This window comes from Eleutherodactylus coqui, chromosome 6 (assembly GCF_035609145.1).
Source record: "Eleutherodactylus coqui strain aEleCoq1 chromosome 6, aEleCoq1.hap1, whole genome shotgun sequence".
NCBI lineage: Eukaryota > Metazoa > Chordata > Amphibia > Anura > Eleutherodactylidae > Eleutherodactylus > Eleutherodactylus coqui.
The window spans coordinates 145,449,238-145,475,545 of record NC_089842.1 but is presented as its reverse complement, the minus strand read 5'-3'; the positions used below and the strand labels follow the sequence as shown (position 1 = coordinate 145,475,545).

The window sequence follows — 26,308 nt, the reverse complement described above, 5'->3', positions numbered from 1 at the left end:
AAATGCTGCAGGGTCTGACACAGCAGACCGACCGCTGGCTTGCGCCGCTGAGCCTCCAACCGGGCATGGTCGTGTGTGACAACGGCCGTAACCTGGTGGCGGCTCTGCAGCTCGGCAGCCTCACGCATGTGCCATGCCTGGCCCATGTCTTTAATTTGGTGGTTCAGCGCTTTCTGAAAAGCTACCCACGCTTGTCAGACCTGCTCGTAAAGGCGCGCCGGCTCTGCGCACATTTCCGCAAGTCCCACACGGACGCTGCCACCCTGCGCACCCTGCAACATCACTTTAAGCTGCCAGTGCACCGACTGCTGTGCGACGTGCCCACACGGTGGAACTCTACGCTCCACATGTTGGCCAGGCTCTATGAACAACGTAGAGCTATAGTGGAATACCAACTCCAACATGGGCGGCGCAGTGGGAGTCAGCCTCCTCAATTCCTTTCAGAAGAGTGGGCCTGGTTGGCAGACATCTGCCATGTCCTTGGTAATTTTGAGGAGTCTACCCAGGTGGTGAGCGGCGATGCTACAATCATTAGCGTCACCATTCCTCTGCTATGCATCTTGAGAAATTCCCTGCAAACCATAAAGGCAGCTGCTTTGCGCTCGGAAACGGGGGCGGGGGAAGACAGTATGCCGCTGGATAGTCAGGGCACCCTCCTGTCTATTTCTCAGCGCATACAGGAGGAGGAGGAGGAGCATGAGGAGGATGAGGAGGAGGGGGAAGAGACAGCTTGGGCCGCTGCTGACGGTACACCGGCTGATTGCCTGTCATCCTTTCAGCGTGTATGGCCTGAGTAGGAGGAGGAGGAGGAGGAGGATCCTGATAGTGATCTTCCTAGTGAAGACAGCCATGTGTTGCGTACAGGTACCCTGGCACACATGGCTGACTTCATGTTAGGATGCCTTTCTCGTGACCCTCGCGTTGCACGCATTCTGGCCACGACGGATTACTGGGTGTACACACTGCTCAATCCACGGTATAAGGAGAACCTGCCCACTCTGATTCTCGAAGAGGAAAGGGGTTCGAGAGTGTTGCTATACCACAGGACCCTTGCGGACAAGCTGATGGTAAAATTCCCAGCCGACAGCGCTAGTGGCAGAAGGCGCAGTACCGAGGGCAAGGTAGCAGGGGATGTGCGTAGATCGAGCAGCATGTACATCCCAGGTAGTGCAACAGTCCTTAAGGGCCTGGCCAGCTTTATGTCTCCCCACCAAGACTGTGTCACCGCTCCCCAGTCACGGCTGAGTCGGCGGGAGCACTGTAAAAGGATGGTGAGGGAGTACGTAGCGGATCGCACGACCATCCTTGGTGACGCCTCTGCCCCCTACAACTACTGGGTGTCGAAGCTGGACATGTGGCCTGAACTAGCGCTGTATGCCCTGGAGGTGCTTGCTTGTCCTGCGGCTAGCGTCTTGTCGGAGAGGGTGTTTAGTGCGGCTGGGGGAATCATCACAGATAAGCGTAGCCGCTTGTCAACCGACAGTGCCGACAGGCTAACACTCATCAAGATGAACAAAGGCTGGATTTCCCCAGACTTCTGTTCTCCACCAGCGGACAGCAGCGATACGTAAGCAATACGTAGGCTGCACCCGCGGATGGAAGCTACGTTCTCTCTCACCATCCAAAACGGGGACATTTCTGCTTCATCAATCTGTGTCTAATATTCCTCCTCCTCCTCCTCTTGCTCCTCCTCCTGAAACCTCACGTAATCACGCTGAACGGGCAATTTTTCTTAGGGCCACAAGGCTCACTCAAATAATTTTTCTGAACAATTTTTATAAGTTTTAATGTGCTTAAAAGCATTGGAACTTTAACTTGAACCAATTTTTCGTTACACTGGGCTGCCTCCAGGCCTAGTTACCACTTAAGCCACATTAACCAAAGCGATTAATGGGTTTCACCTGCCCTCTTGGCTGGCCATGGCCAATTTTTGGGATGTACATTAGTACTGTTGATACAGCAATTTTTGTGGGCCCTCGCCTACAGTGTAATCAAATTAATTTTTAGCCCACCTGCATTACAGCTGACGTTACCTCAGCTGTGTTGGGCAATGCAATGGGATATTTTTATGTACCGCCGGTGGGTTCCAGGGAGCCACCCATGCTGTAGGTGCACACTGAGTTTTTAATACATCTGTACACTTCTAAAGAACCCGTCTGACTGGGGCATGCAGTGTGGGCCGAAGCCCACCTGTATTACGCACGACATTACTACCTCAGCTGTGTTGGGCAATGCAATGGGATATTTCTATGTACCGCCGGTGGCTTCCTGGCACCCACCCAGGCAGTGGGTCCACAGGGAGTTTAACCTACATGTGTCCACTTGTAAAGAACCCCAGTCTGACTGGGGCATGCAGTGTGGGCCGAAACCCACCTGCATTAACCCTTTCCAGTCCACTGTGTGACCTGTGAAGACATTAGGGTTTAAGGCTGTACAGCTCCGTTGTTGGTAGACGTCCGTCGGGGTTCTCTTACTGTATATTGCCAGCCTCTCTGCTGTCGGAGCCTATCCTACGTGTCAGCTCATGCAGTACTGGCTTTAGCCAGCATATAGCGCCGTTGTATAACAGCAGAAAAAGAGTAAGCCCCCTAGGAAAACCATATACAAATTGGATTGGAAAGGGTTAAGCACAACATTACTACCTCAGCTGTGTTGGGCAATGCAATGGGATATTTCTGTGTACCGCCGGTGGGTTCCAGGGAGCCACCCATGCTGTGGGTCGACAGGGACTTCACAATAGGGAGTTGTACCTGCCTGTGTCTATGAATTAAAAAGCCCGGTCTGACTGGGGCATGCAGACACCTTGACAGAATGAATAGTGTGTGGCACATAGGTTCCCCATTGCTATGCCCACGTGTGCAGCTCCTGATGGCGGTGGCACAGGATTCTATTTCTCATTGCTTCTGTACAGCATTGTGGGCTATCGCTCCGCCACTTTTAAAGAGGGTCGCTGCCTAGCCGTGCCAACCTCTGCAGTGTGTGCCTGCGGTCCCTCGTCATGGCAGACGCAATTCTAAATAGACATGAGCGTGGTGTGGCATGAGGGCAGCTGAAGGCTGCCCAGGGACACTTTGGTGTGCGCTGTGGGGGGGGAGGGGGGGCGGTTGGGCAGCATGTAACCCAGGAGAAGTGTCAGTGGAGTGTCATGCAGGCAGTGATTGTGCTTTGTTGGAGGTAGTGTGGTGCTTAGCAAAGGTATGCCATGCTAATGAGGGCTTTTCAGAAGTAAAAGTTGTTGGGAGGGGGGGGGGCCCACTCTTGCCGCTATTGTGGCTTAATAGTGGGACCTGTGAACTTGAGATGCAGCCCAACATGTAGCCCCTCGCCTGCCCTATCCGTTTCTGTGTCATTCCCATCACTTTCTTGAATTGCCCAGATTTTCACACATGAAAACCTTAGCGAGCATCGGCGAAATACAAAAATGTTCTGGTCGCCCATTGACTTCAATGGGGTTCGTTGTTCGAAACGAACCCTCGAGCATCACGGGAAGTTCGTTCCGAATAACGAACACCCGAACATTTTGGTGTTCGCTCATCTCTAATTATCACTCATATGCCATCTTTTGAAAGAGTTTTGAGCGATAATCTATGCATGTAAATGGGCCTTCATTTACTGACATGTGCAAAGTGTATTGACTCTGAAGAGGAAGATCACAGTCATATAATTTGCAATTTTTAAACAACCTAATTGGTTATATTACATTATCACAACAGCTTTTCTTATAACACGTTATTATTTTTGTTTTCTTTCCAGTTCCCCCGGTTGTATCTGTAAGTATATTACTAGTCATCTTATTATGTCATATATTGCATGATTGAATCTTGGGGTAAAATCCATAAATATCCCGGGTGTACATGGAATGACTTAAAATGTATTTTGTGTTTTAGGCACTTTTCAGGTTTATGTTTAGTTTGGAAAGTGTCTAGAAAAGTAGTGCAGCATAAGAGAACTAGTGAAATGTGTCACATTTATTAAAGAGATTGCCTAGTCAGACACAAACAAGGAAGCTTGTTTCTCAGCAGGACCCGTCGGGTGTCTGTGTGTCTATTTATCTTTTTACATGGACTTTAATAAAACTTGATTTTTCTTGGCATGTCCAGATTTCTAACTTGTCATTTCCCCAAAGAGCTTGTCTAGTTTAGAAACCCCATTGCCATATGTCATATAATAGAATTCTGAATAAAAATGATGACTGTCCTCTGTCCAGGAACCCCATCTCATGGAGAGTGATTATAAGAGCGTCTCTCTCTGGGGGATCTATCTTGTATTACACAGGAATGCCATTTATTTGAATGGGCGCTGTGTAATGCTAAAAGGGGTTATCCAAATTGTAGGTTCTCGATGCAACCTGTTCCCCATGCAGCAACATAACAAACAGTGATATACTCCCCACTCCCATTACTTCCTGCGGCGCTGCTTTAACAACTAGCGATGGTCCAAAGCACATATCCTGTTTAAGACCTGCAGAAAGCTTAGTGTACATGTAAGCCAGTCATGAGGGGTCTATATAAGAGAAAGTATCCAGCATGCCTAATGACGGGCACAACATTTATCAGGTGATGTACCCCATAAACTCATGCAGCCTACGAAACTATTGTTGAATCTCCCTCATTGTGAATTCATCTGTTGTTTTTTTCTGACTCCTGATTATTTGGACTTAATTTATAACTCGTTTTTCTTCATGTTTTACAGACTACAACTATCAAGGTATGTAACATTATATGTTATATGGGTCATCAGCGTTTACATGTTATATCATGAGTGACAGATGAGCTGGAGTTGCATAGTGTTTGTATGTCTTGTATAGATGGATGATACATTAATACTTTCTTCTTAACTTCGACAGCCATGTGATATAAATGCATGTTCTGTAGCCAACTGCACCCCCGGGGATAAAGTCCTGGTGAGACCAAACCCGGATGATCTCTGCTGTCCAGTGTATGAATGTGGTAAGTAGAGAATATTTCCTCCCACTCAGGGCAAAAACAGATGGGTACATGCGCTAATACCCTCACCGATACGGAGCATATTAGCGCATGAACCAGGGTTTTTCTTCCGGAGTATTCAAACTCGAATTTGAAAAAGAAATAGCGGGAAGATAGGTCCTGCCCCATCTTTATCACACGTAGTATTAATGCACGGGAATCCTGATAGCGGAAACTAAACTACTGCAGTCAATGGTTTTGTTTCATCCCATTATGCGGCCATGATTTTCACAGCCGCATAACGGGACTAAAACACGCCCATCTGTTTAAGCCTCCAGGAACACCCTACCCTGTGCCTCAGTTCACAGGTCTGTGCATGCTTCCAATGAACCAGCAGAGGATTCTGGTCAGTGGCTTGAGTGATCTCCCAATGATCTCCCCGATCCAAAACTGTAATCAAGTATCTGCTCTGCTTTGTGGCATTAAAACTGCCCCCCCCCCCATCCAGACAGATACAGTAATTATGGAGTATTTAGGGCGTTTCGCGTAAAAAGTGTGACCCGTGCCATTCCCAATCAAGCTGTGATGTGAGACTACATCGTTAAGAGATGATTATCTATTCAGATGGAGAAATGTCTCTCTGCAGCTCTGATACCCTGTTTTCCTGAAAATAAGCTCTTGCTAGATTTTGGTGGAGGCTTGAAATATAAACCCTACCCTAAGCATAAGGCCTAGCTACACTAAATAAAAAAAAACAAAAACATTAAGCTGGCATGCTCAGTTTAAGTCCCTCCCACTCCTCTTCATAGCTTCAGCATGCACGCTTCCCACAGTCCTCGGCACTCGTAAAACATCACTTCCTGGTTACGGAGTTCATAAATCTCGCCTCCAGGAGGCGATGGCTGTTGATTGGCTCATCAACTGCTGCTCAGCCAATCATTTCAGCACTGGATGAACCAGCGCTGCATTGATTGGCTGAGCAGCGGTCGAAGAACCAATCAACAGCCATCACGCTGTGGAGGTGGGATTTATGAATCCCGTAACCAGAAAGTGATGTTGTATGAGCACTGTGGACTGCAGGAAGCACGCCGGAGCAACGAAGAGGAGTGGGAGTAACCTGGACCTGCACCGAGCCTGCTTGATAAGTATAAGAAATCCCCTGAAAATAAGACCTAGTACCTCTTTTGGGGCAAAAATGAATATAAGACAAGGTCTTATTTTCGGGGGAACATGGTATATGTATTAATGTATGATCTCTTGGTGGGTCCAAAAAAGTCCAAACTCTTTTATGCCTTCTGTCTGGTTTTTCAGTAAGTGCAGAGATTTTGAGTAGTTACAGACAGTGCAACAGGCGGGTATAGTGGGGAAGAGGCAGTTTTCATCAACAAGATATTAGTTTATTAGTTATTACCTATACATTAATTATTGATTTTCTGCATAGAAATTCAGCACGCGGCTCCTATTCCTGCGATTAGCCAACAAAGTGGATGAGATTTAGCAAAAATCTTATCCACACGCTGCGGCCAATCCATTGCGGCCAAACCGCGTGGAAACGGCCATGCGGCGCGGAAATTAAAGACGCAGCACGTCGATTCTTTTTTTTTCCGCAGCAGCCTCTTTATAGAGAGAAACGGCCACAGCGAAAATACAGGTGGTGAAGCCGATCCAGAACCTGCATCTGCGCTTTTTCCAGCGGAATTCGCACAGATTTTCGCTGCGGCCAATCCGAGAGAATTCCACTGGAAATCCGCTTCATCTGAACCCAGCCTAAGACATCAGCAAGTAGGAACTAAGTCTCTATTTTATTTTATAGTGCCAACAACAACTTCACCTCCTCCAGTATGGACCACAACGCCGTATGTAAGTATGGCCACAGATACTTCCTTATAAGTGTGTGCCTATATATATATATATATATATATATATATATATATATATATACACACACACACATACATGTTTAGGATAGCACTGATCACCATTTCACTTGTAGGCATGTGAGAATGTTGTTTGCCCAACCTCTGCTTGTGACAAGGAAGGAGCTAGCACAATCATGGGATTGGAGGGTGCTTGCTGTGCTATATGTGGTAAGTTATTGTATATCTGTTAGACCCCTGCACCATTTCACAATGGCATCCAAGACATATATTTCTATTGTGTCGGTATTATAGTGTTCATATTAACAGATTGTCCTTTTTTACAGTGTGTGACCCGTGTCCTCCTGCTCCATATTGTAATGGAAACAAACCAATCATGAAAATTGACCCAGAAAAGGAATGCTGCCCCAGATACGAATGCCGTCAGTATTATTTATATCATTACAGTATTCTAGAGACTTTATAGAATATGCAGGAAAATTACTGATGAAATAAGAATGTCATGTTTATGAGAACTATGTTTCCATGTGTCCCGTTAGTACATATGCACATCATAGAGGGTTTCCACCTAATCAGGACCCCCCTCTATCAGCCATAGGAAAGAGATGCTAATGAAAACTGCCCCCCTTTCTGGTGGACCTGGCCTATATATCTGTTACATGGATGGCCATGTATATGAATCACCACCACATAACATGACATTTCTCCTGCCACTGCAAGGGGGATGAATGGCTGCCTACAACCGCCAATGAAAACTGCTGATTGCCAAAGGTTTCAAAAATCTGGATCTGCAGCAATCAGCTGATCGCTGGGCTGGCTTCATTTTAGGGGGGTATTTATGATGAAACAGTGAGTGCAGAGATCCTCAGTAGTTACAGACAGTGTAATAGCCGGGCACAGTGGGCAAGAGGCAGTTCTTTAACAAGATATAAGTTTATTACCTATACATTAAATATTGATTTATAGAAAAAATCTATTAAAAATAGGAGCAATTAAAGAATTAGTCATGTCAGTGGCCAGCAATATTAAGGCCGGCTGCACACGAGCGTGACGGGCTCCGTCGCGGAATATTCCGTGGCGACGCCCATCACGGCGCCCCCCAGAGACCCCATACTTACCAGCGGATCCAGCGTTTTTGCTCCCGCATGACGCTTCCCTGCCCACCGCCACGTCACATGACACGCCCACCGCGTCACATGACGCGGCCGGCCATGTCATGGGACGCGCCGGCCGCGTCATATGACGCGCCGGCGGTAGGCGGGAAGCCGTTTTCACGCTATCTTCCGCTGTGTTACAGCGGGAGATAGCGTGAACGGACAGCTTCCATTGACTGCAATGGAAGCCGTCAGCGCGTACACCCGCGGCAAACAGAGCATGCCGCGGGTGAGGACGGGAGATTTCACGGTGCGGAATTCCACCGTGGAATTCCGCACCGTGTGACATGAGCTATTAGGTTCAATAGAACCTAATAGCTGCGGGCAACGCAGAGGATTTTCGCCGCGAATTACGCGGCGGAAATCTGTTCGTTGGAAGGAGCCCTAATAATGTATTGTAAGATGTCAGCAAGCAGGAACTAAGTATTTTAATTAATTTTCTAGTGCCTCCAACAACAACTTCAGCTCCTCCAGTATGGACCACAACAGCTTATGTAAGTATGGCCACAAATACTTCTTTATAAGTGTGTGTCTATGTAAATATACATACATGTTTAGGATACGTGTGATACACGGACATGTACAGTACACTTGCTGCCCATATGCAGTCTCTGCTGGTAGAGCTGGTATTTACATACAATGGTAAAACGCTGCGGAGAGACACGCATAGCTTTACCAATATGGCCATGGACATGAGCCCTAAGCTATATAGATTATTTATGAACTATTACATCGGTGTTTCTCGGTGCTTCCAATGCAACTATTTTGAATAAATTACAATAAAGCAAATCCAAGACTGGCTACGTAGTAAAAAGCACAACACAAGGACAGTACAAGTACTCCATAGAAACAGCCCTGTAACCCCCTGGGGTGCACATACTAGAAGTTTAAAACCAAAGTATTAGACTATAAGTGAAAAACTGGAGTCTTACATATACACACACACACACACACACATATATATATATATATATATATATATATATATATATATATATATATATATATATATATATCCTTGATAATTCATCATTGTCTTTCATATTATCACATATTTTTTGTGCATGAATTTTAGGAACCCTGCAAAGATGTCCTCTGTGAGCCGCCAGTCATATGTACTAAGAATGGTGCTATCCTCGTAGAAATCCCATGGGCAGATGTATGCTGTCTGCACTATGAATGTCGTAAGTCCTTCATTCTATATATACTCATATATGCTCATATACTGTAATCATTGTTTACAAACATTATGCCAACTTATCAATGTACTGGGTTTTCTTGCAGAATGCCAGGAAACCTGCGAGCCTCTTCCTACTTGTAGTGATTCAAGTCCACCTCTAAGAATTGGAGACCCTAATGTTGACTGCTGCCCAAAATATGAGTGTCGTAAGTACTTATGGCCAATAAGTGGGATGTTAGCTCAGGTGATTGAGTATAAGGACCCTAGTAACAGAGTTCATGCTAGGATGTTCCCACTGTAAATGTTCCATAATGAACTCTGTTTGGTCCTTTGACAGCTGTTCCACCATCTACCACGGCGCCACCCACCAAGGTACACCGATGCATCTCAATACATTTCTCATTAAATTGGCTATAAGTGTCAACATTCAGCAGATGATCTGAAATGTATGTGTTTGTTTGTTAAAGAGTGAGTGTGCGGGTGTCACCTGCCCTGCTACAGTCTGTGGAGGAAATGACATCTTGGTGGAAGTGTTGGCAGAAAATCCATGCTGCAAGAAATTTGACTGCGGTAATTATTCATGTTTGTTAACCAACAACTTTAGTTATTGAGACCAGGACTTTCAGTTGGCCAGGATGTCTTTTATACTCTGTGTAGTTGAGATTAAACTATGGCACAATCTACTGGACCTTAGAACTTGTCTGTCTATCTATCTATGTATCTATCTATCTCATATCTATCTATCTATCTATCTATCTATCTATCTATCTATCTATCTATCTATCTATCTATCGCTCTCTCATTTATATCCGCATAAAAGAGGCAAAAAGGCAGCACTCCGAGGAATATGGTGAAGAAATAGGTGGATGCCTTATTCACTCACATGTACAAAGTTTATTGACTCTGGAGAGGAAGATCACAGTCATATAACTTGCATGTTTTAAACAACTTAATTGGTTAAATTACTGTATTGCACCATTTTTCTTATAATACATTATTATTTTCGTTTTCTTTCCAGTTCCCCCTGTTGTATCTGTAAGTATATTACTAGTCATCTATTATGTCATATATTGCATGATTGAATCTTGGGGCCAAAATCCATAAATGTCCCAAGTGTACATTAAATGACTTAAAATGTATTTTGTGTTTTAGGCACTTTTCAGGTTTATGTTTAGTTTGGAAAATGTGTAGTAAAAGTAGTGTGACTTAAAGGCCCATTTACACACACAGATAATCTTTCAAAAGATTGCAAAAGCTGTTACAGAACTCAGCAAAAGGTTTGACCTCTGTAATTAGCTCCATTGTTCAGCCATGGGCTGCTAAGAGAAAACAATGTAATCTCTAGCTCCCTGTGGAGAATTCAGCACCATGGACAGCAGCCACAGCATGTGGTCCTGCTTATCAGCTGTTCTGCCAGTAGAGCTGACAGCTGAGACAAAGCAATCAGCTGTAATCAGCTCTCCCCCAGCAGAACACAGAGTGCAGTCCTGTTTATCAGCTGTTCTTCTGAAGGATGATTTTCAAGCAGAACTGAAAACCATCGTTCGGCAGAAAACTGAAAGATGGGCACATTTCGGCACAATGATTATCACTCAAAAGCCATCTTTTAAGCGATAATCATTGTGTTTAAATGTTCCTTAAGAGAAGTAGTAAAATGTGTCACATTTATGAAAGAGATTGTCTAGTCAGACACAAACAAGGAAGCTTGTTTCTCAGTGGGAACAGTCGGGGATCTGTGTGTCTATTTATCTTTTTACATGGACTTTAATAAAACTTGATTTTTCTTGGCATGTGCAGATTTTTATCTTATTACCCCAAAGAGATTGTCTAGTTTAGAAACCCTATTTCCATATGTGATATTATGGAATTCTGAATTAAATGAGGTGTGTCCTCTGTCCAGGAACCCCATCTCTTGGAGAGTGGCTATAAGAGCGTCTCTCTCTGGGGGACCTATCTCGTATTACACAGGAAACCCATTTATTTGAGTGGGCACTGTGTAATGCTTAAAGGGGTTATCCAAGTTGTAGGGTCTTGATACAACTTGTTCCCTATGCGGCAACATAACACATAGTGATATACTCACCTCTCCCCACTCCCACTGTGTCCTGTGGTGCTGGTATGGGTCTCCCCGCTGACGTCAGGTTTACAGGTTACCCTAGCTTATTTATGATACATCACAAGTGCTGTAGCCAATGGTGGATCTCAGTGACTGATCACTGAGCTCTGCTATTGGCTGCAGTGTCTGTGACATCCTGTTAGCCAGGTGGGATTGCAGCCTATAAACAAACACAGGCACGGAGGATCGGGCACTGGCATGGGATACAGCGGGCGCGGGGAGGGATGAGTATATCACTATTTGTTACTTTACCTTTATAGGGAACAAGTTGTACCGAGAACCTACAACCCTCACAATCCCTTTAAGTTTCCCTGCAGGAAAGTAAAACATTTACTGCAACAGATTACACCTGAATACTGAAGGTCTGAGCAAAGGGGACAATTTGCAATTGGACTGTAGCCATCTAGGGATCCTTCTAACAGCTAGCGATGGTCCACAGCACATATCCTGTTTAAGACCTGCATAAAGATTAGTGTACATGTAAGCCAGTCATGAGGGGTCTAAATCAGAGAAAGTATCCAGCATGCCTAATGACGGGCACAACATTTATCAGGTGATGTACCCCATAAACTCATGCAGTATTGATGAATCTCCCTCATTGTGAATTCCTCTGTTGTTTTTTCTGACTCCTAATTAGGGATGAGCGAGTATACTCGCTAAGGCACTACTCGCTCGAGTAATGTGCTTTAGCCGAGTATCGCTGTGCTCGGGGCTAAAGATTCGGGGGCCGCCGCAGCTGACAGGTGAGTCGCGGCGGGGAGCAGGGGAGAGCGGGCGGGAGAGAGGGAGAGAGAGATCTCCCCTCCATTCCTCCCCGCTCTCCCCCGCAGCTCCCCGCTCCGCGGCGGCTCCCGAATCTTCAGGGATGAGCAGGGAGATACTCGGCTAAAGCACATTACTCGAGCGAGTAGTGCCTTAGCGAGTATACTCGCTCATCCCTACTCCTAATGATTATTTGCACTTGATTTATAACTCGATTTTCTCCATGTTTTTACAGACTACAACTATGAAGGTATGTAACATTATATGTTATATGGGTCATCAGCGTTTACATGTTATATCATGAGTGACAGATGAGCTGGAGTTGCATAGTGTTTGTATTTCTTGTATAGATGGATGATACATTAATACTTACTTCTTAACTTTGACAGCCATGTGATATAAATGCATGTTCTGTAGCCAACTGCACCCCCGGGGATAAAGTCCTGGTGAGACAAAACCCGGATGATCTCTGCTGTCCAGTGTATGAATGTGGTAAGTGGAGAATATTTCCTCCCACTCAGGGCAAAAACAGATGGGTGCATACAATAATACACTCGCCGCTATGGAGCATATTAGCACATGAACCATTTTTTTTTTTTTTTTGGGAATATTCGAACTCCGCACTATAACGTAAATTTGAAAACAAAAAATCGGGAAGATAGGTCCTGCCGTATCTTTCTCACGCGTAGTATTAATTTGCGGGAATCCCGATAGTGAAAACAAAACTATTGAAATCAATGGTTTTGTTTCATCCCGTTATGCAGTCATGATTTTCACAGCCGCATAACAGGACTAAAACACGCCCATCTGTTTTACGCCCCCAGGAATGCCCTACCCTGTGCCTCAGTTCACAAATCTGCGCATGCTTCTAATGAACCAGCAGAGGATTCTGGTCAGTGGCTTGAGTGCGCTATCAATGATCTCCCCAATCCAAAACTGTAATCAAGTATCTGCTCTGCTTTGTGGCATGTGAACTGCCCCCCTTCCCTAGACAGATAGAGCAACTATAGAGTATTTGGTCATTATACATGAAAAGTCTGACCGCTGCCATTCCCCATCAAGCTCTGATATGAGATAGTACATCCTTAGTAGACAATCTCTTCAGCCAGAGAAATGTCTCCCTGCAGCTCTGATATGTGTACTATAGTATGATTCCTTGATGAGACTAAAACCTCCAACCTCTTTCATGCCTTATATCTGGTTTTTCAGTGGGTGCAGAGATCCTGAGTAGTTACAGACAGTGTAATAGCCAGCATAGTGCGAAAGAGGCAGTTTTCTTTTACAATATACAAATGTGTTACCTATACATTAACTATTGATTTATGAAAAAAAATATTAAGAATAGGAGCAATTAAATCATTATTCATGTCATTGGCCAGCAAATCTAATATAAATAAACCTACATGCTTTTTCTTGCACCACATTTTGACCAGTCTGCCTCACCTTAAGAGGATAATTTGCAGTAATTCAATTCCTTCAATGCTGACCAGAGCCATAAAATCCAAACATTTAAGGCGGGTACGATCAGTGACCCGTCGGGCCCCGTCAAAGTTCCCCATGTTAAGTATAGCAGCGCTTCAGCCAGCATTTGCTGTTATGTAGATTCAAGCGTTGCTAAGCGACATTCATAGTCTTGCGACGTCTCTCTCTAGAAGACTATGAATGTCCCTGCTGGGCTGGAGCGCTGCTATGAAAGAAGTGACAGATGCACAGACACAGATACGCACACTTGTACAGAGACACAGATACACTACCTCCCTGTCTTACCTTCGGGCCGGAGCACAGCCAGGAGCTGACAGGACTGTATAATCACTGCTAAGCGATGTTTATAGTCGAACGACGTTTCTCTCCCTCACTGTCGCATGGCTATGAACGTCACTGCTGGCTGAAGCACCGGAGAGAGATTGAAGTGATGGTGAGAGATACAGACACACACACACCGGAGGGGGTGGTGGAAGCAGCATGAATGGGAAGGGGGGGTTGAGAAGTGGCATGCAGAAGGGGGGAGAAATGCAGCATGAAGGGGGGAAAGAGAAGCGGCATGGAGAGGGGGGAAAGAGAAGCGGCATGTGGAGGGGGAAGATAAGTGGCATGGAGGGGGGAGAGAAGCTGCATGGAGGGGAGGAAGAGAAGCAGCATGGAGGGTTGGGGAGAGAAGTGGCATGAAGAGGAAGGAGAATAGAAGCCACATGGAGAGGGGGGAGAGAAGGGGGATGGAGAGGGGGGAAGAGAAGCGACATGAGAGGGGGGAAGAGAAGCAGCATGGAGGAGGGGAGAGAAGTAGCACGGAGAAGGGAGAAGAGAAGCGGCATGGAGGGACAGGGAAAAGAGAAGCGGCATGGAGAGATGGGGAGAAAAGAGAAGCGGAATAGAGGGGGGAAGAGAAGCAGCATGGGAAGGGGGAAGATAAGCAGCATGAAGGTGGGGAGAGAAGCTGCATGGAGTGGGGAATAGAATTGGCATGGAGAGGAAAAGGAAGAGAAGCAGCATGGAGAGGGAGAAGAGAAGTGGCATGAAGAGGGGGAAAAAGAGAAGTGTCATGGAGAAGGGGGAAGAGAAGCGGCATGGAGAGAGGGAAGAGAAGCCGCATAGGGGGGCGGGGAAAAAAGAAGTGGCATGGAGAGACGGGGAGAGACGCGACATGGAGAAATGGGGAGAGAGAAGTGGCATGGAGAGGGTGGAGGGAGAGGAAGAGAGAGAGAGGGAGGAGAGCAGAAGGCATGGAAAAAGAAAGAGGGGAGTTTCACAATAACCACTTTTCCAAATATTTTATGTTCACGTTGCGAACATCGGTTCAGTCTAGTATTAATAATGTGTTGTAAGTGGAGATGAGCGAGCATGCTCGGATAAGCCGGTTACTCGAGCAAGCCTCGGGGGGGGGTCTCCCTCTCCTCCTCCCTGCCGACCCCCTGAGCACGCTCGGACAAGAATGCAGATACTCGAGAAGAGCGAGGCTTATCCAAATGTGCTCGCTCATCTCCAATTGTAAGACGTCAACAATCAGGAACTAAGTATTTGATTTTATTTTATAGTGCCAACAACAACTTCACCTCCTCCAGTATGGACCACAACACCTTATGTATGTATGGTAATAAATACTCCTTTATAAGTGTGTGTCTATATATATATATATATATATATATATATATATATATACACACACACACATATATATACAAAGATGTTTAGGCCTCGGTCAGACCGGCGTTTTTTCGCGCGATTTGCGCATGCAATCTGCGCATGTATAGACCCAATGCTTCGCAATGGGATCGGTCACATGTCCGCTTTTTATGCGGATTTGCGATAAATTATAGGACACAACGATTCGCAGAACGCGCCTATCTGCATTCTGCGATTCCTTGTGTTTTATATATGCGCTCAATGGGGCTGGCGGCAGCAGCGCTGACCCCATTGAGAACATATACTATAAAGATCGTTCTCCGCTGCCACAGCTGTAACAGCTGTGGCAGAGAAGAACGATGTTCGCCCATTGAATTCAATGGAGCCGGCAATACAGCCGGCTCCATTGAAAGCAATGGGCTGCTGGCGAGCGCGGGCTGAATTTTTGGGAAGGGCTTTAAAATTTAAGCCCTTCCCTGGAAACCATCCTAAATTGTGTAAAAATAAAAAAAAAAGTATACTCACCTTTTCCCTGCAGACGGAGTTCAGCCGCGTCCAACCGGCAGTTCTCCTGAACTGCTCTGAGTAGTATTCAGCAGCCGGGGATTTAAAATCCCCGCCTGCTGAATGGGCTGCATCTGATTGGTCACAGCCCTCACTGAATGGGTAAGTGAGTGCTGCCTCTGCTTGGCTAAGCGCAGAGACCAATCAGAGGCAGCTCTCAGCTATTGAATGACAGCTGAGAGCTGCCTCTGATTGGTCTCTGGGCTCAGCCAATCAGAGGCAGCACTCACTTACCCATTCATGAATTCATGAATAGGTGAGTAAAAGCTGCCTCTGATTGGTGATGGCTGTGACCAATCAGAGGCAGCCCATTCAGCAGGCGGGGATTTTAAAACCCCGGCTGTTGAATACTACACAGAGCAGTTCAGGAGAACTGCCGGCTGGACGCGACTGAACTCCGTCTGCAGGGAAAAGATGAGTATCCTTTTTTTTTACACATTATAGGATGGTTTTCAGGGAAGGGCTTATATTTTTTTAAGCCCTTCCCGAAAATTCATCCCGCGCTCGCCGGCAGCCCATTGCTTTCAATGGAACCGGCTGTATTGCCGGCTCCATTGAATTCAATGGGCGAACATCATTCTCCTCTGCCCCAGCTGTGGAGGAGAATAGCGGGCAGCGCTGGGCCTTTTTGCCGAAAATGCTGCTAGCTGCAGATTTTTCGTTGAATCTTCGGCCCCGGTCACGCGATTTGCGGATGCACATCCGCCATGCGATCTACAAATCGCACGAAAAAACACCCGTGTGACCAAGGCCTTAGGATAGCACTGATCACTATTTCATTTGTAGGCATGTGAAAATGTTGTTTGCCCAACCTCTGCTTGTGACAAGGAAGGAGCTAGCACAATCATGGGGTTGGAGGGAGCTTGCTGTGCTATATGTGGTAAGTTATTGTATATCTGTTGGACCCTTGCACCATTTCACAATAGCATCCAAAAGATATAGTTGTATTGTATCTGTATTGTAGCGTTCACATTAACAGATTGTCCTTTTTTACAGTGTGTGACCCGTGTCCTCCTGCTCCATATTGTAATGGAAACAAACCAATCATGAAAATTGACCCAGAAAAGGAATGCTGCCCCAGATACGAATGCCGTCAGTATTATTTTATATCATAGCAGTATTATAGAGATTTTATAGAATATGCACAAAAATTACTGATGGAATAAGAATGTCTGATTATAAGAACCCCTTTCCATGTGTCCTGTTAGTGCCTATGGACATCATAGAGGGTTTCCACCTAATCAGGACCCCCCTCCCTCTCTATTAGCCATAGGAAAGAGATGCTAATGAAAACTGCCCCCCTTTCTGGTGAAACTGGCCTATATATCTGTTACATGGATGGCCATGTATATGAATCACTACCATGTAACATGACATTTCTCCTAGCACTGCAAGGGGGATGTATGGCTGCCTACAACCGCCAATGAAAACCACTGATTGCCAAAAGTTTCAGAAATCTGGATCTGCAGCAATCAGCTGATCGCTGGGCTGGCTTCATTTTAGGGGGTATTTATGATGAAACAGTGAGTGCAGAGATCCTGAGTAATTACAGACAGTGTAATAGCCGGGCACAGTGGGGAAGAGACAGTTTTCTTTGACAAGATATAAGTTTATTACCTATACATTAAATATTGATTAATGGAAAAAATATATTAAGAATAGGAGCAATTAAAGAATTATTCATGTCATTGGCTAGCCAATATTAATAATGTTTTGTAAGATGTCAACAAGCAGGAACTAAGTATTTTAATTTATTTTCTAGTGCCTCCAACAACAACTTCACCTCCTCCAGTATGGACTACAACAGCTTATGTAAGTATGGCCATAAATACTTCTTTATAAGTGTGTGTCTATCTAAATATACATACATGTTTAGGATACGTGTGATACACGGACATGTACAGTACACTTGCTGCCCATATGCAGTCTCTGCCGGTAGAGCTGGTATTTACATACAACGGTAAAACGCTGCGGAGAGACATGCATAGTTTTACCAATATGGCCATGGACATGAGCCCTAAGCTATATAAATTATTTATGAACTATTACATCAGTGTTTCTCGGTGCTTCCAATGCAACTATTTTGAATAAATGACAATAAAGCACATCCAAGACTGCGGTACATAGTAAAAAGCACAACACAAGGCTGGTGCAAGTACTCCATAGAAACAGCCCTGTACCCCCTGGGGTGCACATACTAGAAGTTTAGAACCAAAATATTAGACTATAAGCGAAAAACTGAAGTCTTATATATATACATATATATATATATATATATATATATATATATCCTTGATAATTCATCATTGTATTTCATATTATCACATATTTTTTGTGTATGAATTTTAGGAACCCTGCAAAGATGTCCTCTGTGAGCCGCCAGTCATATGTACTAAGAATGGTGCTATCCTCGTAGAAATCCCATGGGCAGATGTATGCTGTCTGCACTATGAATGTCGTAAGTCCTTCATTCTATATATACTCAAATATGCTCATATACTGTAATCATTGTTTACAAACATTATGCCAAATAATTAATGTACTGTTTGTTTTTTTGCAGAATGCCAGGAAACCTGCGAGCCTCTTCCTACTTGTAGTGATTCAAGTCCACCTTTAAGAATTGGAGACCCTGATGTTGACTGCTGCCCAAAATATGAGTGTCGTAAGTACTTATGGCCAATAAGTGGGATGTTAGCCCCGGTGATAGAGTATAATGACCCTAATAACAGAGTTCATGCTAGGATGTTTCCACTGTAAATGTTCCATAATGAATTCTGTTTGGTCCTTTGACAGCTGTTCCACCATCTACCACGGCGCCACCCACCAAGGTACACCGATGCATCGCAATACATTTCTCATTAAATTGGCTATAAGTGTCAACATTCAAAAGATGATCTGAAATGTATGTGTTTGTTTGTTAAAGAGTGAGTGTGCGGGTGTCACCTGCCCTGCTACAGTCTGTGGAGGAAATGACATCTTGGTGGAAGTGTTGGCAGAAAATCCATGCTGCAAGAAATTTGACTGCGGTAATTATTCATGTTTGTTAACTAACAACTTTAATTGTTGTGACCAGAACTCCTTTTAGTTAGCCAGAATGTCTTTTATACTCTCTGTAGTTGGCACAATCTACTGGAATCTAGAACTTGTAGATCTATTTATCTCATATCTATCTATCTATCTATCTATCTATCTAATATCTATCTATCTATCTCATCTATCTCATATCTATCTATCTATCTCATATCTATCTATCTATCTATCTATCTATCTATCTATCTATCTATCTATCTATCTATCTCATATCTATCTATCTATCTATCTCATATCTATCTATCTATCTCATATCTATCTATCTATCTATCTCATACCTATCTATCTATCTATCTATCTATCTATCTATCTATCTATCTATCTATCTATCTCCTATCTATCTATCTATCTATCTATCTATCTCATATCTATCTATCTATCTCCTATCTATCTATCTATCTATCTCATATCTATCTATCTATCTATCTCCTATCTATCTATCTATCTATCTATCTATCTATCTATCTATCTATCTATCTATCTATCTCCTATCTATCTATCTATCTATCTATCTATCTATCTATCTCATATCTATCTATCTATCTCCTATCTATCTATCTATCTATCTATCTATCTATCTATCTATCTATCTATCTATCTATCTATCTATCATCCAAATGTTTTTCCCTCTCCATCTCATGTCTGTCTATCTTTCTATTTACCAGTTTTTCTTATATTTGCATAAAAGAAGTAAAAAAGGCAGCACTTCAAGGATATGGTAAACAAAATAGGTGGACGACTTAGAGCCCATTTACACGCAAAGACAATCTTTTAAACGATTGACATATTGACAGTCTTAGCGATTGTTTTACATGAAGTGTTAATGGACACTAATGTCCAGTAACACTTTATCAGCTTCATTTGCATGTAAAACGGCCTACAGGAGCTGTTTGCAGAGCACAGTGTGTGTTCTGAGCTCTGCAAACAACTGCAAGCAGCTGCATTGTTCTCACATGGACTGTCGGCAGAATACAATGTAGTCTCCGACTCCCGTGCAGAACGCAGCATGCAGTCCCTTTTATTTCTCCGGTTTAACAATGGATTTTAAGCTCACCTTAAAATCATCATTCAGCCGAAAAGAGAATGATGACAGCGTTTACACGCAATGATTATCACTCATATGCCATCGTTTCAAAGACTTTTGAACGATATAATCTATTCATGTAAATGGGCCTTCATTCAATCACATGTGCAAAGTGTATTGACTCTGAAGAGGAAGATCACAGTCATATAATTTGCAATTTTTAAAGAACCTAATGGGTTAAATTACTATATCACACCAGCTTTTCTTATAACACATTATTATTTTTGTTTTCTTTCCAGTTCCCCCGGTTGTATCTGTAAGTATATTACTAGTCATCTATTTTGTCATATATTGCATGATTGAATCTTGGGGTAAAATCCATAAATATCCCGGGTGTACATGGAATGACTTAAAATGTATTTTGTGTTTTAGGCACTTTTCAGGTTTATGTTTAGTTTGGAAAGTGTCTAGTAAAAGTAGTGCAGCATAAGAGAAGTAGTGAAATGTGTCACATTTATTAAAGAGATTGCCTAGTCAGACACAAACAAGGAAGCTTGTTTCTCAGTGGGATTGGTCGGGTGTCTGTGTGTCTATTTATCTTTTTACATGGACTTTAATAAGACTTGATTTTTCTTGGCATGTCCAGATTTCAATCTTATCTTTTTCCCAAAGAGGTTGTCTAGTTTAGAAACCCCATCGCCATATGTCATATTATGGCATTCTGAATTAAATGATGAATGTCCTCTGTCCAGGAACCCCATCTCTTGGTTAAAAGAGCGCCTCTCTCTCTGGGGGACCTATCTTGTATTACACAGGAAACCCATTTATTTGAATGGGCGCTGTTGTTTTTTCTGACTCCTAATGATTATTTGGACTTAATTTATAACTCGTTTTTCTTCATGTTTTACAGACTACAACTATCAAGGTATGTAACATTATATGTTATATGGGTCATCAGCGTTTACATGTTATATCATGAGTGACAGATGAGCTGGAGTTGCATAGTGTTTGTATTTCTTGTATAGATGGATGATACATTAATACTTACTTCTTAACTTTGACAGCCATGTGATATAAATGCATGTTCTGTAGCCAACTGCACCCCCGGGGATAAAGTCCTGGTGAGACCAAACCCGGATGATCTCTGCTGTCCAGTGTATGAATGTGGTAAGTAGAGAATATTTTCTCCCACTCAGGGCAAAAACAGAAGGGTGCATGCGCTAATACCCTCACCGATACGGAGCATATTAGCACATGAAGCAGGGTTTGTTTGTTTTTTCGGAGTATACAAACTCGAATTTGAAAAAAAAAAATTGCGGGAAGATAGGTCCTGCCCTATCTTTATCGCACGTAGTATTAAAGCACGGGAATCCCTATAGCGGAAACTAAACCACTGAAATCAATGGTTTCGTTTCATCCTGTTATGCAGCCGTGATTTTCACAGCTGCATTATGGGACTAAAATACGCCCATCTGTTTAAGCCCCCAGGAACGTCCTACCCTGTGCCTCAGTTCACAAGTCTGTGCATGCTTCTAATGAACCAGCAGAGGATTCTGGTCAGTGGCTTGAGTGATCTCCCAATGAACTCCCCAATCCAAAACTGTAATCAAGTATCTGCTCTGCTTCGAGTTATGAGAACTGCCCCCCACCTGGACTGATACAGTCATCACAGAGCATTTAGGGCGTTTTGTGTAAAGCGTGTGACCAGTGCCATTCCCAATCAAGCTGTGATGTGAGATAGTACATCATTAGTAGATGATTATCTATTCAGCTGGAGAAATGTCTCTCTGCAGCTCTGATACCCTGTTTTCCTGAAAATAAGACCTACCTGGAAAATAAGCTCTTGCCAAATTTTCGTGGAGGCTTGAAATATAAGCCCTACCCTAAACATAAGCCCTAGCTACACTAAATTAAAGAAAAAAACATTTAGCTGGCATGCTCAGTCCAAGTCCCTCCCACTTCTCTTCATAGCTTCAGCATGCACGCTTCCCACAGTCCTCGGCACTCGTAAAACATCACTTTCTGGTTACGAAGTTCATAAATCCCACCTCCAGGAGGCGATGTCTGTTGATTGGTTCATCAACCGCTGCTCAGCCAGTCATTTCAGCACTGGATCAATCAGCGCTGCATTGATTGGCTGAGCCGCGGTCGAAGAACCAATCAACAGCCATCACGTTGCAGAGGTGAGATTTATGAATCTGGTAACCAGAAAGTGATGTTGTATGAGCACTGTGGACTGCAGGAAGCACGCTGGAGCAATGAAGAGGAGTGTGAGTAACCTGGACCTGCACCGAGCCTGCTTGATAAGTATAAGAAATCCCCCGAAAATTAGACCTACTACCGTTTTGGGGCAAAAATTTATGTAAGACAAGGTCTTATTTTCGGGGGAACACGGTATATGTATTATAGTATGATCTCTTGGTGGGTGCAAAAAAGTCCAAACTCTTTCATGCCTTCTGTCTGGTTTTTCAGTGAGTGCAGAGATCCTGAGTAGTTATAGACAGTGTAATAGTGGGGAAGAGGCAGTTTTCTTCAACAAGATATTAGTTTATTACCTATACATTAACTATTGATTTTCTGCACGGAAATTTGCATGCGGCTCCTATTCCTGCGATTAGCCAACAAAATGGACGAGATTTTGCAAAAATCTTATCCACACGCTGCGGCCAATCCATTGCGGCCAAACCGCGTGGAAACGGCCATGCGGCGCGGAAATTAAAGACGCAGCACGTCAATTCTTTTTTTTTCCGCAGCAGCCTCTTTATAAAGAGAAACAGCCACAGCGGAAATACAGGTGGTGAAGCCGATCCAGAACCTGCATCTGCGCTTTTTCCAGCGGAATTCCCACAGATTTTCGGTGCGGCCAATCCGCGAGAATTCCACTGGAAATCCGCTTTGTGTGAACCCAGCCTAAGACATCAGCAAGTAGGAACTAAGTCTCTACTTTATTTTATAGTGCCAACAACAACTTCACCTCCTCCAGTATGGACCACAACAGCTTATGTATGTATAGCAATAAATACTCCTTTATAAGTGTGTGTGTATATATACAGTATATATATATATATATATATATATATATATATATTATATATACACACACACACATATATATACACACATACATGTTTAGGATAGCACTGATCACTATTTCATTTATAGGCATGTGAGAATGTTGTTTGCCCAACCTCTGCTTGTGACAAGGAAGGAGCTAACACAATCATGGGGTTGGAGGGTGCTTGCTGTGCTATATGTGGTAAGTTATTGTATATCTGTTAGACCCTTGCACCATTTCACAATGGCATCCAAGACATACACTACCGTTCAAAAGTTTGGGGTCACCCAAACAATTTTGTGTTTTCCATGAAAAGTCACACTTATTCACCACCATGCGTTGTGAAATGAATAGAAAATAGAGTCAAGACATTGACAAGGTTAGAAATAATGATTTGTATTTGAAATAACATTGTTTTTACATCAAACTTTGCTTTCGTCAAAGAATCCTCCTTTTGCAGCAATTACAGCATTGCACACCTTTGACATTCTAGCTGTTAATTTGTTGAGGTAAGCTTGAGAAATTGCACCCCACGCTTCTAGAAGCATCTCCCACAAGTTGGATTGGTTGGATGGGCACTTCTGGCGTACCATACGGTCAAGCTGCTCCCACAACAGCTCAATGGGGTTCAGATCTGGTGACTGCGCTGGCCACTCCATTACCGATAGAATACCAGCTGCCTGCTTCTGCTGTAAATAGTTCTTGCACAATTTGGAGGTGTGTTTAGGGTCATTGTCCTGTTGTAGGATGAAATTGGTTCCAATCAAGCGCTGTCCACTGGGTATGGCATGGCGTTGCAAAATGGAGTGATAGCCTTCCTTATTCAGAATCCCTTTTACCCTGTACAAATCTCCCACCTTACCAGCACCAAAGCAACCCCAGCCCATCACATTACCTCCACCATGCTTAACAGATGGCGTCAGGCATTCTTCCAGCATCTTTTCATTTGTTCTGCGTCTCACAAACGTTCTTCTTTGTGATCCAAACACCTCAAACTTGGATTCATCCGTCCACAACACTTTTTTCCAGTCTTCCTCTGTCCAATGTCTGTGTTCTTTTGCCCATCTTAATCTTTTTCTTTTATTGGCCAGTCTCAGATATGGCTTTTTCTTTGCCACTCTGCCCTGAAGCCCAAAATCCCGCAGCCGCCTCTTCACTGTAGATGTTGACACTGGTGTTTTGCGGGTACTATTTAATGAAGATGCCAGTTGGGTACCTGTGAGGCGTCTGTTTCTCAAACTAAAGACTCTAATGTGCTTATCTTCTTGCTTAGTTGTGCAACGCGGCCTCCCACTTCTTTTTCTACTCTGGTTAGAGCCTGTTTGTGCTGTCCTCTGAAGAGGGTAGTACACACCGTTGTAGGAAATCTTCAATTTCTTAGCAATTTCTCGCATGGAATAGCCTTCATTTCTAAGAACAAGAATAGACTGTCGAGTTTCAGATGAAAGTTCTCTTTTTCTGGCCATTTTGAGCGTTTAATTGACCCCACAAATGTGATGCTCCAGAAACTCAATCTGCTCACAGGAAGGTCAGTTTTGTAGCTTCTGTAACGAGCTAGACTGTTTTCAGATGTGTGAACATGATTGCACAAGGGTTTTCTAATCATCAATTAGCCTTCTGAGCCAATGAGGAAACACATTGTACCATTAGAACACTGGAGTGATAGTTGCTGGAAATGGGCCTCTATTCACCTTTGTAGATATTGCACAAAAAACCAGGCATTTGCAGCTAGAATAGTCATTTACCACATTAGCAATGTATAGAGTGCATTTGTTTAAAGTTAGGACTAGTTTAAAGTTATCTTCATTGAAAAGTACAGTGCTTTTCCTTCAAAAATAAGGACATTTCAATGTGACCCCAAACTTTTGAACGGTAGTGTACATTTGTATTGTAGTGTTCATATTAACAGATTGTCCTTTTTTACAGTGTGTGACCCGTGTCCTCCTGCTCCATATTGTAATGGAAACAAACCAATCATGAAAATTGACCCAGAAAAGGAATGCTGCCCCAGATACGAATGCCGTCAGTATTATTTTATATCATTACAGTATTCTAGAGATTTTATATGGAATATGCACGAAAATTACTGATGGAATAAGAATGTCTGATTATAAGAACCCCTTTCCATGTGTCCTGTTAGTGCATATGGACATCATAGAGGGTTTCCACCTAATCAGGACCCCCCTCACTCTCTATTAGCCATAGGAAAGAGATGCTAATGAAAACTGCCCCCCTTTCTGGTGGACCTGGCCTATATATCTGTTACATGGATGGCCATGTATATGAACCACCACCACGTAACATGACATTTCTCCTGGCACTGCAAGGGGGATGTATGGCTGCCTACAACCGCCAATGAAAACTACTGATTGCCAAAGGTTTCAAAAATCTGGATCTGCAGCAATCAGCTGATCGCTGGGCTGGCTTCATTTTAGGGGGTATTTATGATGAAACAGTGAGTGCAGAGATCCTGAGTAGTTACAGACAGTGTAATAGCCGGCATAGTGGGGAAGAGGCAGTTTTCTTCTACAATATACAAATGTGTTACCTATACATTAACTATTGATTTATGAAACAAATATACTAAGAATAGGAGCAATTAAAGAATTAGTCATGTCAGTGGCCAGCAAATATTAATAATGTATTGTAAGATGTCAGCAAGCAGGAACTAAGTATTTTAATTTATTTTCTAGTGCCTCCAACAACAACTTCACCTCCTCCAGTATGGACCACAACACCTTATGTACGTATGGCCATAAATATTTCTTTATAAGTGTGTGTCTGTGTAAATATACATACAGGTTTAGGATGCATGTGATACGCGGGCATGTACAGTACACTTTCTGTCCACATGCAGTCTCTGCCAGCAGTGCCGGGATTTACATACAGCAGTAAAACGCTGTGGGAAGACCCGCATAGTTTTACCAATATGGCCATGGACATGAGCCCTAAGCTATATATAAAATATTTATGAACTATTACACCGGTGTTTCTCGGTGCTTCCAATGCAACTATCTTGAATAAATGACAGTAAAGCAAATCCAAGACTGGCTACATAGTAAAAAGCACAACACAAGGCTGGTGCAAGTACTCCATAGAAACAGCCCTGTACCCCCTGGGGTGCACATACTAGAGGTTTAGAACCAAAGTATTAGACTATAAGTGAAAAACTGGAGTCTTAGATATATATCCTTGATAATTCATCATTGTTTATCATATTATCACATATTTTCTGTGCATGAATTTTAGGAACCCTGCAAAGATGTCCTCTGTGAGCCGCCAGTCATATGTACTAAGAATGGTGCTATGCTCGTAGAAATCCCATGGGCAGATGTATGCTGTCTGCACTATGAATGTCGTAAGTCCTTCATTCTATATATACTCATATATGCTCATATACTGTAATCATTGTTCACAAACATTATGCTAAGTCATCAATGT

At 43.5% G+C, this 26,308-nt stretch overlaps 1 protein-coding gene across 37 annotated transcripts in view; it reads left to right on the top strand.

Moving 5' to 3' along the window:
* Positions 1-26,308, top strand: part of LOC136632734 (otogelin-like) — a 157,463-nt gene that overhangs the window by 94,763 nt on the left and 36,392 nt on the right. For 14 of the 37 annotated variants that reach the window (XM_066607835.1, XM_066607832.1, XM_066607867.1 and 11 more), the window contains 30 exons: positions 3,754-3,770; positions 4,693-4,707; positions 4,847-4,949; positions 6,739-6,785; positions 6,919-7,012; positions 7,129-7,224; positions 8,401-8,450; positions 9,032-9,140; positions 9,241-9,342; positions 9,474-9,508; positions 9,604-9,706; positions 10,155-10,171; positions 12,250-12,264; positions 12,404-12,506; positions 15,047-15,093; positions 16,485-16,578; positions 16,695-16,790; positions 17,461-17,510; positions 18,048-18,156; positions 18,259-18,360; positions 18,492-18,526; positions 18,622-18,724; positions 20,112-20,128; positions 20,723-20,737; positions 20,877-20,979; positions 22,769-22,815; positions 22,975-23,068; positions 24,794-24,889; positions 25,561-25,610; positions 26,117-26,225. In XM_066607835.1, coding sequence (XP_066463932.1) covers positions 3,754-3,770; positions 4,693-4,707; positions 4,847-4,949; positions 6,739-6,785; positions 6,919-7,012; positions 7,129-7,224; positions 8,401-8,450; positions 9,032-9,140; positions 9,241-9,342; positions 9,474-9,508; positions 9,604-9,706; positions 10,155-10,171; positions 12,250-12,264; positions 12,404-12,506; positions 15,047-15,093; positions 16,485-16,578; positions 16,695-16,790; positions 17,461-17,510; positions 18,048-18,156; positions 18,259-18,360; positions 18,492-18,526; positions 18,622-18,724; positions 20,112-20,128; positions 20,723-20,737; positions 20,877-20,979; positions 22,769-22,815; positions 22,975-23,068; positions 24,794-24,889; positions 25,561-25,610; positions 26,117-26,225 — 2,073 coding nt within the window. The remainder of the gene's footprint in view (positions 1-3,753; positions 3,771-4,692; positions 4,708-4,846; positions 4,950-6,738; positions 6,786-6,918; positions 7,013-7,128; positions 7,225-8,400; positions 8,451-9,031; positions 9,141-9,240; positions 9,343-9,473; positions 9,509-9,603; positions 9,707-10,154; positions 10,172-12,249; positions 12,265-12,403; positions 12,507-15,046; positions 15,094-16,484; positions 16,579-16,694; positions 16,791-17,460; positions 17,511-18,047; positions 18,157-18,258; positions 18,361-18,491; positions 18,527-18,621; positions 18,725-20,111; positions 20,129-20,722; positions 20,738-20,876; positions 20,980-22,768; positions 22,816-22,974; positions 23,069-24,793; positions 24,890-25,560; positions 25,611-26,116; positions 26,226-26,308) is intronic. The other 23 variants (XM_066607865.1, XM_066607851.1, XM_066607857.1 and 20 more) reach the window with 21 other exon arrangements.